We start from the raw sequence: 15,124 nt of genomic DNA on the forward strand, positions 1-15,124 counted from the left end.
GCTCCTCACCAGGCACCCTTACATTAGTGAAGTCAACATATTACTGTGAAGGATGGAAGCCTTTACAAATATCAGAAAATGAATATAAGTAAAAATGTAAATAAAATACTTGAAACTATATGGGCAATTAGAGTAGCAGGATGTGGGTGATTAAGAGGGAGAAACTCGAGTGTGCACATTACTGCCCTCGCCCATGGGAATGGAAATAGGATTGAAGAGGTTATTGTCAGAAAACTAAATGAGTTACCACATATACAGTAGGTGAAAACGGTTCCTGTCATATAGAAAGCTCTTTCAATATAACTACCATGTTGCCCGGAAACTGGGTTATTTTGAGGGAGCCCCTCTCTGCTGCTAAACTCACAAAGCCCACGTACCACTTTCCCCCCTTCCTTAATAACCTTTCATTCTCTCTCAGGGAAGCTACCTATTAAATCTGATTCTTTGCCTCAAGCAATAGCTCAAGTCCTCAAGGCCTTGTGCTCTGGCCTTTAGGGCTTCCTGTGCACAGCAACTCCTCACTATAAAGAACACAACCCCCCCCACCCTGCCCACCCTGAAATTCTTCAGTATTTCCTGAGACTTCCCTTTGGGAAGCAGGGCTGTTCCTTCTCTCAAGGAGTTTTTATTCTGGATTTAAAGATGGAAAAGGCACATTAAAAATTAGATAATGATATGTGTTAATTTATGAGACAGCAGTGTAAGGGGTAGAACAGGGTGATACAGATGCTAACCAAGGGGCACGGATTAAAAAGTGGTAAGGAGGTTGGCAGGCATGGTGCAGTGGTTGAGCATCGACCTATGAGCCAGGAGGTCATGGTTCGATTCCCCGTCAAGGCACATGGCCAAGTTGTGGGCTCAATCCTCAGTGTGGGGCATGCAGGAGGCAGCCAATCCATGATTCTCTCTCATCATTGATGTTTCTATCTCTCTCTCCCTCTCCCTTCCTCTCTGAAATCAATAAAAATATATGTGTGTTAAAAAAAAAAAGTGGTAAGGATTTAGAGGAATAAGCCACTACTATGAATTCAAAGGATTGGGAAAAGCTGAAGGAGTGGTCTTGATGGATGGAAGGGAGCCCCAGGCTAGAGGGGAAAGACATCAGGGCCAGAACAGTGGAGAAAGACTCATGACTTGAACATAATCAGGGAGAAGGATTTCACCACAGTAAGGCACAGGACCAGAGGGCTAGGAGTCAGTGACCAGACCATTCTACTCGCCAGACTGGATTTAACTGGATATTTGTACAGTAAAACAGTGTAAAATGAGGTTTGGGTTGAAAGTACAGAGGTCCTTTAACACCCTCAGTGGATTCTATAAATGAGGAGCCATTGGTGTTTTTGAAAATATATGGCATGCCAGAAGGACCATTTTAGCAATGGAAATGTTACAGGAACGCGCAAACTGGATTGAATGGTTCAAGATTATGATTACAGAGGTCAGCTACGGTTATTTAGTGCATAAGATGGAGGAGGGCTATCACCAGGGTGGCAGAAAGTAAAAGTTGAACATGAGTGGCACCAGAAAGGGACATCACTGGAACTTGGATCTTGGGAGACAAAGAGAGGGGCCCAGGGTGACTCCGAGGTATCAGGGAAGTGGGAAGCATGGCTCCACTGAGAAAACTGGCAACTTAGGCAGGAGGGTCATTTTCTTCTTGCCACGTTGGAGTTAGATATGGTGGCAGAAACATTAAAATAAGTACCCAGTGGACTGTTGGAGGCAGGGACCGGTGCTCAGGAAACAAAGCAGGGCTACTGTTTGGGGAGTTATTCTACCAATTAGGTATATTTTCTTACAAATAGAAAAATCATTACAGTTCACAAAGCCATTACAGTAATTAATTTCATCTTTACCACACTATACTCAGGAATGGAGGATATTTTTATTCCCATTCTAAAAATAAATGAACTGATAATCTGTGAGGTTAAATCATCTCTGCAAAAATCACATCGTGCAGAGGAAAGATGAAGAATTACATCTTAAAATATAGGGCAGAGAGTCAAAGAAATGAAGAGGATTCGAAACTCTTAGAATTGGATTCATAACCCAACATCTCCCCTCTCCTACTCGTACAAAGAGATGCATCTGCAGTGTTGGCCCGTGGTCAACTGGCCACCATTAAAAGCCAGTAACGGAAAATAAATAAATAAATAAATAAATAAATAAATAAATAAATAAAAGCCAGTAACGGGACCGCACTAACCCATAAACAACAGCTCCAATTTTAAGATGCACTTATTATGAGAAAGGTTGTCATATTGAACCAAAAACCTGCTTCCCTGATACTTGTAGTTTTGCATTGGTCCTTCTCCAGTCCTTTGAAAAATTCTATTTCTTTTTGTATAGGATAGCCCTTCAGTCATAGAAGAAAACTATCATGCTCCCTGAAGCTGTTGCAGCCATATATTAAATAGCATGTTCCTACACCTTGCAAAACCCTGCTCATCTACTTTGGATGCCCTTCACTTTTTTATATTTTTCGTTAAAAAAAAATGAAGCCTAGGAATGAATTAGGAATAACTCGAATATCCCAGTTTTGTTCTAACCAGAAGAGAGTGTTGTTGCTCTCTCAGGCCCTTTGTCTTGACCTGATTGCCTATATGACTGCATAAGATTTCATAAGCTCTAAGAGCTACCCTATCACTTGCTAACTCATGTTGAAGTTGAGAGCAAATAAAGCTTTATCGCTTTTTAAATTTTACTGATGTTAAGCTAAGTCATCCCTATCTTGTACTTTGCGGAAAACATTGTATCATAAATAAAGGCCTTTTTTATTCCTCTTTGTCATCTGATCCTATAAATGTTGACCCACCATTCCAGGCTGCCAAGACCTCTCCGAAGCCAGATTCTGTCCTTCAACGTAATAACTTCGAGCTTTGACTCAAGTGCGCACTTGGAAAACATGCTTTCTGTCTTTGTCTGTCAATGTTTGAGGTGAAAATATCAGCCAGGACGGGGCCAAGGGTAGGGAGGAGGTCACCCAGCTGACATCCTTTTCCTTCACAGCACTGAGCAGCCACCCTCTCCAGGGTCCTCTCGCTGCTTGGAAATTCCTTCCTTGAATGAGGAGGAAATGGGTTGTCCCAATGTGCTACTTTGCCAGTTACTTTCTGCTACTGTGCACCAGCCTAAGCAAAACAGCTGAGCACATCAGAAATGTTCAGGGATTCTGCAGGTTTCAGAGGAACAACAAGAAACTGAGTCATAGTTTTCTTGTTTAGAACTAATGGAGAATAATCCACTTTCCGTGTGCATAAAGGAAACACTGAGAAGGCTTCCAAACCCTGCATTCACAAATTCCCTCTAGGACATAACTCCCCTCCAAAATGCTTACTATAAGGAATGAGAGCAACTCAGCTGCACTGAGCTGTGGATAGTGGATGTTCATAGCTAAGACATTCACTCCCACATCTCAGCCTCACATTCATATCCTTAAAACCCAAGCCTCAGCAAAATACAGAGTCTACTCTCCTGCTCCTTCAGGGCGCTTGCAAAGAGTCAAACTGAATGAGAAATCTCTGAATAACAAGGTGTACACGGTGCCTGATCCTCCTTTCTGTTGATTGCCTGTGCTGTGAGATATAAAGACCTGTGCTCTTAGGAGACATGGCCAGGTTCTGAACACTGTGAAAGGCTTCCCATAGGGTGGCATTTTAAACCTAGAAGTCACTTCCTTTGCTCTTTGAGTAAGGAGCCTATAGCATGTGTTACTTGTCTGTGTTCACTGAATAGAGACTTTCATTCATAGCATCTTACTTTCTTGTTTTCTCCCTTGGCTTTGCTACCTTCTGTCCTGGTTATGTCTTGCAACATCCCCTATTATACAATGCATCCAAAATACAAAGGCACCATTTCTGCCCTTACAAATCTTTTGCTCACTTTCTATCCCACTAGAGCCTCTAGAAGAAGGCAGTTCAGTGTCATAACCGAAAACTCTAGAGAGACCCTTAGGCTTTCCTCAGGAACACACTAATACCTTATTTACATTTTCATTTCATGATTAATCCCCCATGTCCCAGAGACCTACAAAATAATGCCTTCCTAGTTAAAAACATCTCTTCTTATAAAATTACTAGAGGCCCAGTACATGAAATTCATGCACACGGGAGTAGGGTGTCCCTCAGCCCGGCCTTACTCTCTCGCAATCCAGGACCCCTCAGGGGACATCCGACTGCTGGTTTAGGCCCAATCCCTGTGGTTGGACATCCAGCAGTTGGGCATCCCTATTGCAATCCGGAACTGCTCGCTCCTAACTGCTCACTTTCCTGCTTGCCCCTAACCACACACCTGCCTGCCTGCTTGCACCTAACCCCTCACCTGCCTGCCTGCTCACACTTGCCACTTGGCTCACCACTCCTCAGTGCTGCTGTGGAAGTGGGAGAGGCCCTCACCACTGCCACTGTGCTCACCAGCCCTGAGGCCGGCTTCTGGCTGAGTGGCACTCCCGCTGTGGGAGCACACTGACCACCAGGGGACAACTTCTGCATTGAGCATTTGCCCCCTGATGGTCAGTGTGCATCATAGCAACCATCATTCCAGTTGTTCCGTCATAATGGTTGCTTAGGCTTTTATATATATAAATAAGGGGTGCAAGAAGGAAAACATTGTTTATGACTTTATAGCCTAACTGTAATTTCCTTCTTCCATGAAATCGTCTAGATACTCAAAACAATTTCAATTTGCCCTGGCTGGGTGGCTCAGTGGGTTGAGCATCATCCATGCACAGAGAGGTCACTGGCTCAATTCCTTGTCAGGACACATGCCCAGGTTGCAGGTGCGATCCCCAGTGGGGGTCCTGCAGTAGGCAGCTCATTTATGTCTCTCTCTCATTGATGTTTCTCTCTCACCCTTCCTCTCTCTCTAAAATAAATAAAAACATATATTTTTTAAAATGATCTCAATTGTATGAAGTCAAGTCACATTCTTCTATCCTACAATTTCCTAAATTATATTCTTGTGTCCCCCAAGTGTTAACCAATGTCCTGTGTAATACGTGTCCTATAGCCAAATCATTTTAAGAATAAGGTACAAGTAGTCCCTTCTTACCCACACTTTTATTTTCCATTACAGTTACCTGTGGTCAACCACAGTCCAAAAATATTAAATGGAAAATTCCAGATTTGAACAATGCATAAGTTTTAAATTGGGCACCATTCATAGTAGCATGATAATATCTTGACAATCTCTCTTCATACTGGCTAGGATGTAAATCATCCCATTGTCCAGTGTCTCAATACTGTACACACCCCCTGCCCATTTAGTCACTTAATAGCCATCTTGGTTGCCCTAACCAGTTTTGCCCAGTGGATAGAGAATCGGCCTGCAGACTCAAGGGTCCCAGGTTTGATTCTGGTCAAGGGCATGTACCTTGGTTATGGGCACATCCCCAGTAGGAGGTGTGCAGGAGGCAGCTGATTGATGTTTCTCTCTCATTGATGTTTCTAACTCTCTATCTCTCTCCCTTCCTCTCTGTAAAAAAATCAATAAAATATATTTTTTTAAAAAATAGCCATCTTGGTTATTAGATCAACTGTCATGCATCATAGTGCTTGTGTCCAAGTAACCCTTATTTTACTTAATAATGCAACATAGCTCTTATTATACTGTATTGTCATAACTATTCTGTTATTACTAATTATTGTTAATATTTTATGTGCCTAATTTATAAGTTAACTTTTATCACAGGCATGTATACATAGGAAAAAATAGTATATAGGGTTTGGTGCTATCCTGGTTTCAGGCATTCACATGGGTTCTTAGAATATATCCCCTGCAGATAATGGGGGACTACTGTGTGTTAATGGAAGGTTGAACATTTATTTACCACAGTGAGTCTCAGAGCATTTAGTATGTTAGTAAGCACTATAAATCTTTAAGACTACAATGTCATCTCTTAACTTGAAGCTTAAAGGCAGCACAAGTTTAGTGCAGAGAATAGAATAGTAGCAAATAAGTATACCAAAGAAACATTATTCTGGGAGTATTTATCTTGTTCCCTGGCAGGCATATGCCATCAGTTTGGCCCAAATAAATTCTTATAAAAATTTTAAAAACACATTATTCTGAGAACTACAAGTACCTCAATTCTTAGGTGTTTCTGGGACTCCTAGGGTTTCTCTTGGCTACCCAAGGGCATTGTCCTTTTTCTCTAGTCCACTCCAGTGACTTAACAAGGTGCTGCTGAAATTTAAAATGGCAGTGCAGATAAAATTATAAACATCACAGATGTCACCACTTTATAAACCTCTACTGACTCAGTCCCCAATAGAATTGTTTGCCTCCCCATTATCTATATTTCAAATAATTTCTCTTACACCTGCAATGTGTTATTGAAGTCATTTTGGCCTTTTGGTTATATTTTTCTATTAGATTATAATCCCCTTGAGAGCAACCTCTGGACTTCTTTAGCTTCGTATCCTTGATGACCAGCACAAGTTGTGGCTCATGGTATAGGATTAATAAATATTTATCCTATTTATTAATAACAGAGGGAGAAAGAACAGGCTTAGGATGGCAGATGCCATCAGGGTGAGCCACAAGCCCATGGCCCTATTCTCACAAATTAGACAGTAAAAATTATGGCCACCCTTATGAATGCTATCATCCACACTACTTTACATACACTATTAAAGAACAGTTTTTTAAAGAGGGCATAATTGTTATACTCAGGGAATTATAAAACAAGCAAAAAATGTTATTTAACTCATCTATTATTGAGGGAGCCAGTAAGCTCTTACAAGTGGCTCAAAGGAGAATTTCAAGAACCACACATAAGGATAAGCAGTAAGAAAAGCTGAAGGAAGTTTACGAATAGAGGCAACACAGATCTACCCACACAACAATAATCAGTTACATCCTACCAGAAATAACTAATTTGCATTTCTATGAACAAAGGTCATTTATATTATTACCCATTTTCTACAGCTTACAGAGTTTTAAATAGCTTAAAGACAACGAAAAGCAGGTAACCCAGATGGTTACACTATGGAGAACACCTACTAATCCTTTTTTCCTATTTCAAAATCTTTCACAATCATTCCTAACAACTCTCATTAGTACTGAGAGATGACAAAATATCATTACAGCTGCTTCTTATTATTCTTCTTATATGTCTTTTTATTATAATCTTCTAGTATTTATTCTGAGGTTTAATAAAACTGGAGCTTGTTTGAGAAACATTGAGAGGGAGAATGTGTTTCTGTTAGAATATCCTGCCTCTTCTTGGTTCAATTTACCCCACTGCTCTTTACTGTGAGTTATTGCATTTGATGGCTCCATGGTTCGTTATGTAAACAGACCTCAAGAGAGCACCCCAGCCCCATCATTCCTCTAGCAGAAATGTCAAGACCAAACTAAATCTTTCCCTTTTAAAAAAATATATTTTTTTATTGATTTCAAAGAGAAAGAGAAAGGGATAGAGAGATAGAAACATCAATGATGAGAGAGAATCATTGATTGGCTGCCTCTTGCATGCCTCCTACTAGGGATCAAGCCCACAACCTGGGCATGTGCCCTTGAGCAGAATCGAACCTGGGACCCTTCAGTCTCCAGGCTGATGCTCCATTCACTGAGCCAAACTGTCTAGAACAAACTTTCCCTTTCAATATATCTATTTAATATTTTCTCATCTCAAATAACATATCATGTTTCATGAAGAAAGGAATGATTATATTTTTTTGTTCACCAAAGCACTTGAAACAATTCTGAATTCATAGACCTCAATAAATACTTATACTTGTGAAAAATATTTTAACATTTTTATAAGAAGATCAAAGTGTAAAACAACTTTAAATATTATATGTTTATTCTTTTTTAAAAAAAGAAAAGGGCTTTTCTATTTTTCTATTGGAATTTTAAGTGACCATAATTTTTCTCCTTGGGGAGGGTGTCTGTAATTGGAGCAATCTTTCTCTTTTCTTTTGTTCATCATGCATTTTTTAAATATATGTTCACTTTATATTTTCAGTTTTATTTTTTTAATAAATCTTTATTGCTCAGATTATTACAGTTGTTCCTCTTTTTCTCCCCATAGCTCCCCTCCACCAGGTTCCCAACCCACCCCATGCCCTTACCCGCCACAACTGTCCTCGTCCATAGGTGTAAGATTTTTGTTCAATCTCTTCCCACACCCCCACCCCCCCTTCCCCCTGAGAATTGTCAGTCCACTCCCTTTCTACCCTGATTCTGTTATATTCACCAGTTTATTCTGTTCATCAGATTTTTTATTCACTTGATTTTTAGATTCACTTGTTGATAGATAGTATTTGTTGTCACTTTGTTGTTCATAGTTATTATCTTTACCTTTTTCTTCTTCCTGTTCTTAAAGAATATCCTTCAGCATTTCATATAATACTGGTTTGATGGTCATAAACTCCTTTAGCTTTTTATCTGTGAAGCTTTTTATCTGACCTTCAATTCTAAATGATAGCTTTGCTGGCTAGAGTAATCTTGGTTGTAGGTTCGTACTATTCATCACTTTGAATATTTCTTGCCACTCCCTTCTGGCCTGCATAGTTTCTGTTAAGAAATCAGCTGACAGTCGTATGGGTACTCCCTTGTAGGTAACTAACTGTTTTTCTCTTGCTGCTTTTAAGATTCTCTCTTTGTCTTTTGCCCTTGGCATTTTAATGATGATGAGTCTTGGTGTGGTCCTCTTTGGATTTCTCTTGTTTGGGGTTCTCTGCGCTTCCTGGACCTGTAAGTCTATTTCTTTCACCAGGTAGAGGAAGTTTTCTGTCATTATTTCTTCAAATAGGTTTTCAATATCTTGCTCTCTCCCTTCTTCTGGTGCTCCCATAATTTGGATGTTGGTAAGCTTGAAGTTATCCCAGAGGCTCCTTACACTATCTTCATATTTTTGGATTCTTTTTGCTTTTCTGTTTGGGTGTTTTTGCTTCTTTGTATTTCAAATCTTTGACTTGATTCTTGGGATCCTCTAGTCTGCTGTTGGAACTCTGTATAATATTCTTTATTTCAGTCAGTGTATGCTTAATTTCTGATTGGCCCTTTTTCATATCCTTGAGGGTCTCACTAAATTTCTTGGAGGTTTCTAGAAGATTCTTGAGTAACCTTATAACCATGGTTTTGAATTCTATATCCAGTAGTTTGCTTTCCTACATTTCTTTCATTTGTGACATGCTTTTTTGTCTCCGCATTTTGGCTGCTTCCCTGTGTTGATAGAGTGCCTTGTGTGCTAGGTGTCCTATAGGGCCAGTGGCTCAGCCTCCCCAATCACCTGAGGTGGACACTCTTGGTGCACCCCTTTGTGGGCTGTGTTCACAGTCTTGTTGTAGTTAAGCCTTGATTGTTGTAGGTATCACTGAGAGGAATTGACCTCCAGGCCAACTGGCTGTGAGGATCAGCTATGTCTACAATGGAAGAACTGCTGTGCAGGAGACACCCTTATGGGGCAGGACTTGCTTCAGTGGGACTTTGCTGCTCACTGAGTCTGCCCCTTGAGTGTGTCCCTTATGGATGTGAAGAGTTGTAATCTGCTATGGTCTCACACTGACCAATGGGTAAACTGGCTCTTGGATCTCCAAGGAGGTGCAAAGTCAGCCACTCCCTGAGGCCACCCAGAAGGAGCTACAGAGAGATCTGCAGATTCCTCCTCTTAGTTTGGAGTTTGGAAATGCCTAGATGAGGCCCAGCTGTGAAGCAAGGCAGGCTGCTGCTGCTTCTGGGCCTTGGGCCTTCTTTTGGAAACTTTGAAGCTCTCTGACCCAGCTGCAGTTTGTTAGGTTTTAAGCTGTAAAAGGACAGGCCATTCATATGCAAAAGCCTATGTGCACAGCTTGGGTAGGGTTGTAAATTGGGTGGGGTGGGGTCTCAGGGAATCACCAGGGCAAAGCAAACAGCATTGGCTGCCAGTTGGCCCTATACCAGAGAGGTCCCCAGGTGTCTGTGTCTTGCAGCCCCATGCAGGAACAATGATTACTGTGAGCGCCTCTGAAATAAAGCCACCCTCGCGTTCTGGCCCAATGCCAGACAGTCCACTTTCTCCCCGTATGAGTCTGTGTCCCCAAAGTCTCGCCCAGAACTGGAGTTCAAAGCAATCAGGAGCTTGTATCTCCTCCTGATTGAAAAAAACAACAGCGCACCCAGTTGCCAGACCATTTTGCGCACACCTCTGCATCTCTGCAGCACCTCCACACCACTTACCAGTCTCAATGCGCTTTTTTCTTTCCTTCAAGTTGTCGAACTTCCACTCAGCCAGCTTTCCCATGGTTCTGGATTATATTTGTTTTGTATTTTAGTTGTAGTTTTGATGTGATTGTGAGAGGCAGCAAGTACAGGTGTTTACTTATGCCACCATCTTGGTTGTCCTCTGGAGCAATGTTTCTTGAGATTATATCCCCAATTCCTACTTTCTCTGATCTATCCCCTGAATCTTCTCTACATTATATTGTTTAAAAGTGCACTCAGAAGCCTATAAATACACAGAATATTTGTTTACATCTCCCCTTGATTAGGGGAGGAAATTGAGATAATTATGAATGGAATAGAGGGATGACACACATTCATTTGAGAATATGTATCAAAATTATTTGTTGAGTTTTTTCAAAATATGTCATTTTGTGGGATCACAGACCATAGTGAGCCATGTTGCAATGAATGTGAAGTTTAGCATTGTTGGTACAGAGGGAGAAAGCAAACTATTTTTCTAGCAATTGCAGAATATTATAAATCGTATGTATTATCATCTGTATATCATTAAGGGAAAACGTTTTTATTTCTATTACATATCTCTGCATATTCTGCTTTCCAAAAATATGTCATGCATAATACTTGCAGCAGGCAAATGCTAATATCCTTCGATGACCATATTATTAGTCAAAGAGCTTACAGCTTCTATATTATCTTGCCTAAACTATACCGTTTTTGAGTTTGTTGGATGGCATTACAAAAAAACCAAAAAAAACAAAAACAAACCCTATTTGATTTTATCAGACATAAGGTATAAGGTTCAGGGGATGTTGATTTTCTAAGGTCCACTCTGACTCTTTAGATTGGCCTATATCTACACCATTGCATGATTACAGATGGGAAAGTTGGACTAGCAGGTATCTGGCCTTAAAAGACAAATTAGTGTCTGCAATTATGGGACTAAGTTACCTTCCTTGTGAAATTTTGCTAACCCTGGACATTTTTCTCATCTTCTGAAAACAGAAGCCAATAACCAACTCAATTATTACCTAAATGTGTAAGTCTATAGATTGCTGACCTCTGCATCTTCATGATCTCATATGCTTAAAGTTTTGAGTGAGAGGAAAAGTCTTAAGCCTCAAGGATCTGGGGTCCATGGTGTAGAGCATCATTTCAGAGATACTGAGGAAAACTGAACTAGATGGTGATGACTTAGCAATGAGAATGTGGTAGCACTTTGTAACTACCTTACATTGGATGTTACTGTATCATTCCATTTGGGTTTTATTATTACAGCAATAAAACCTCTCCTCCAGTGTTTTCAGTCTTAACCATGTAGTAATCATTACTTATTTCCTTTTTAGCAATACTTTCATGCGGGAGGAAATGGCCTCAAAAAGAATTTCTTGGAGAAAAGCCCAGATCTTCAATCTCTGAGATATGCTCTCAGTCTTTATACCCAAACGACTGATGCCTTGATAAAGAAGTTCATAGACACTCAAACCTCACAGAGTAAGTAACACAGTGAGTGTGATAATAAAATGAACACCTAGGTAAAATTCAACATAAGAATTATTGTAAATAGTATTAATAATTTTACTTTAATAAATTAAAGCTTTAAGAATGGAGAATATGGTTAATATAAAATTACCAAATTTTTAGCATTCATAAGTTATAATCTTATGAATAATTTTAATATAGTAGGGTATGATAAATACTAAAACTGTATTTAATGGTTGACTCTTCTTAACTAACTTCAAAAAATTTAGCAAAACCTAGATTTGAATATCCATAGCTGTGATAGTCTCTTCAATTTAGTATAAAAGATTCAGTGTTTGTTGGTTTTGGCAACTTCCCAAAAGTGATAATTCCCCAAATCCTGATTTCAAATGTAAAATCTCCTCCTTTAGTGTTTCCAGAAGGGAAATCTAATCTTATCCTAATTTTATATGAGAAAAGTTTTCAACTTCTACTTTGAAATGGGCCAAGAGGTAAGTATTTTATTTAAAACTCAAATCTGTTTCACATGGCAAAGTTCCCACCTCATAAGCTTCTAGGATATTACTGTTAACCTTTATTTCAAGTTGCTTTGTGACTGATTATATTTTGGCAATTATGTGCATTTATGATCTGGCATTTCTGAGAGATTATTGAAAATGTCAGTATGAGTCAAAAAGACCCAAATGCAGACTCAACCTCTAGAACATAATAAATCACACCACAGAAATCATAAATATAAATAAAAGGATATGGTTTTCATTCATGAGAGATCCTCAGAAAAGAAAGAATAGATTTTCTTTCCTGTGATGAAAATGCTCCAGACTTATTTTTTCCACAGATATTTAACTTTTCTAGCTACACCAAAGATAATGCCAAGGTAAGTGCTATGTAGGTGTTTGGCCTGTCTTTCACACTTGGTGCTTTCTGATACTGTCCACTTAAATGCTCTTTTTCTTTTTCTTCATATGATATGCAAACCTAGCCTACATCTTGGGATGGTTCCAGAAAGAAAGAATAAGCTGAGTTCATGAGAGCTTATCAAGAAATACAGAAATATTCAGAACATTACCCCTGAATCCATGATCTTTGAATTTTTTCTGAACTTTATAGATATCAATGCAATTCTAATATATCATACAAATAGTATTATAGCTTTATTCCCAGAGAATCTAAGAATATAAAACTGTGCTTTGTTTTTATGGGTATGCATTTATAGTATATACACACATGTATACAGCCTATGTTTTAGCATAGAGTCACACCAAAAAAACTGCATCTATATCAATTTTGATATATGGAATTTGGCACATGTATTTATTTTTATACTATGTATTGTATGGCAACATTAAAAATGGAGGGTGGCAGATAAGAGTATCTGCAATCCCAGTAACCACCTGATTAACATAACTTTATTTCAGACTTTGTCTCCCTTTTTCATTTTTACTCTACTTTTTTGGCTTTACCTAGTATGTCTTTCGGTGCAGAGGGGCATAGTTAAAATTTGCAAGACATAGATATGAAACAGCTTTGCATGTTCTCCGATAGTTACCTTCAGTCATTTTCTGTGGAAATGTATCCCTACCAACCTCATCGTCCCTAAACTGGCGTGATCAGGCCCAAGGACCTGAAGGGTAAAGGGAGCTTGATGTACTCTTTGCTCCCCTTCTCTGCCCTCTTCTAGATCCCTTTCTGCTACAGCAGTTGGGGGGCAGACACGGAAGGGAAGGAGGAAAATGTCTTCAGAGTTCTCTGTATGGTTGCATCCAAGTGCTGGCTTTCTGAGGGGCCCAGTGTTACGGGCCATTGTATATGTTCAGCTCCTTGATGAGTGTAACTTGTTCCAGCTCCCTTCAGAGACTCCTCAGTGATGCCTCCTGCAGCACATGCCATAGCTTCTTGCTCCTTTGATATTTGCTCCTAGTGGCCAGCCCTCTGGAATGGGGCTCCAGCAAGAGGCTGAAGCCCAGCTTCCTCCTTTGGAGTTCACTTGAGCCAGAGGGAACGCAAACATTCTTTCGACATCTTTGGTGATAATGAAGGATTCTCCACTGTCACCTGCCATCTCTTTACGGTTCTCTTCTCCTCCTGCTCAAATAGAGGTTTATATTTCCAAATTGAGGGAGGTTGGAGAGAGGAATCCTACTGCGTAATATAACATAGCCATTGTTCAATCAGAAACAGAGGTTAATGGTAGGATCAATTATCCCCTTCATACACCTGATATCCTGGTGGCATGAAGAGTCCAAAATGACCAAATGAAGTCTGTTTCCAGTGTAAATATTGTTTCAGTTATCTAAACATTTATCCTAATATTTATTATATTGAATTTTTGTTCCTCAAAATCTCATATTTTGTTAATTCAGTTTAGAAAGATCACACTGGTGTTATGATAACTTTCAAATACACCATTTGAAGTGGAAGCTAGCACTGCATACTGCAAACCCTGCCACTTTCTGTCTGAGGAGCCACAGGAGCATGCTCAGTGCCACGAGTTAATGCACCAGGAAGCAGCCCACAACCAGGGAAAGATAGGAAATGGGAAATTTAAAAAAACAAAAATATAAAATCCAGCTTCCTCAGTTGGGTCAATTCTAACTTGTGTTTTGCACAGACTCGAGTTCCCCTATAGTACAGAGCTCCATTCTCCCTCTGAAGGCTGGCTTGATACCATATCGCTTTTTCCTTTTCTTACCTCTTCAGTCCCCCATTAGTGTTTCTTGGGATTCCTTCCCAGGTAGACCATTTACCTTGAGTGCTTGTCTCAGAGTCTGCTTCTGGGGGAACAGAAATCCAAGGTCACACAGCTAGAAAGCAGGGAGTCAGATTCAAACTCAGCTAGTCTAGACCTCTAGATTCAGTGCTCTTAACCATTGTGTGTTCATCTTCTTGATAATGAGTGTGAAGGCCAAATACACTGAATGACATTACTTGGACTTTCCCCACCCCAACCCCCTGTGATTTTTCAATCCAACAATAAAGAACTAAATGAAATTCAATCTATAAATAAGTACATTTTCATTTACCTCATGATCAGTAAAACAAAGTAATTTTTATTCCCTTAGTGTCTAACTCATATTCTACAAGGAAATACTTGTCTTTTTTTTATTATTATTATTAGTTAAGGTATTACAAATGTGTCCTCATCCCCCCCATTAACCCCCCAACCTCCCCCCCACACACACTCATGCTCCCATCCCCCTGTTGTCCATGTCCATTGGTATGGCTTATATACATGTATACAAGTCCTTCGGTTGATCTCTTCCCCTTACCCCCGCCCTCCCCTACTTTCCTTCTGGGGATTGATAGCCTGATTGCTGTTTCTCAGTCTTTGAGTCTGTCCCTTTTCATCAGTCTATGTTGTTCTCTATAATCCACAAATGAGTGAGATCATGTGGTATTTATCTTTCTCTGACTGGCTTATTTCACTTAGCATAATGCTCTCCAGTTCCATCCATGCTGTTGCAAAAGGCAAGAG

General features: G+C 39.8%; 1 protein-coding gene across 1 annotated transcript in view; it reads left to right on the forward strand.

Annotated features, from left to right (window-relative positions):
* The window catches only part of UNC13C (unc-13 homolog C), a 558,354-nt gene that overhangs the window by 496,954 nt on the left and 46,276 nt on the right, over positions 1 to 15,124 (forward strand). The window contains exon 30 of the mRNA XM_036302049.1: positions 11,514 to 11,661. Within this exon, the coding sequence (XP_036157942.1) occupies positions 11,514 to 11,661 (148 nt within the window). The remainder of the gene's footprint in view (positions 1 to 11,513; positions 11,662 to 15,124) is intronic.

Source organism: Myotis myotis, unplaced genomic scaffold (genome assembly GCF_014108235.1).
Source record: "Myotis myotis isolate mMyoMyo1 unplaced genomic scaffold, mMyoMyo1.p scaffold_m19_p_1, whole genome shotgun sequence".
Classification (NCBI taxonomy): domain Eukaryota; kingdom Metazoa; phylum Chordata; class Mammalia; order Chiroptera; family Vespertilionidae; genus Myotis; species Myotis myotis.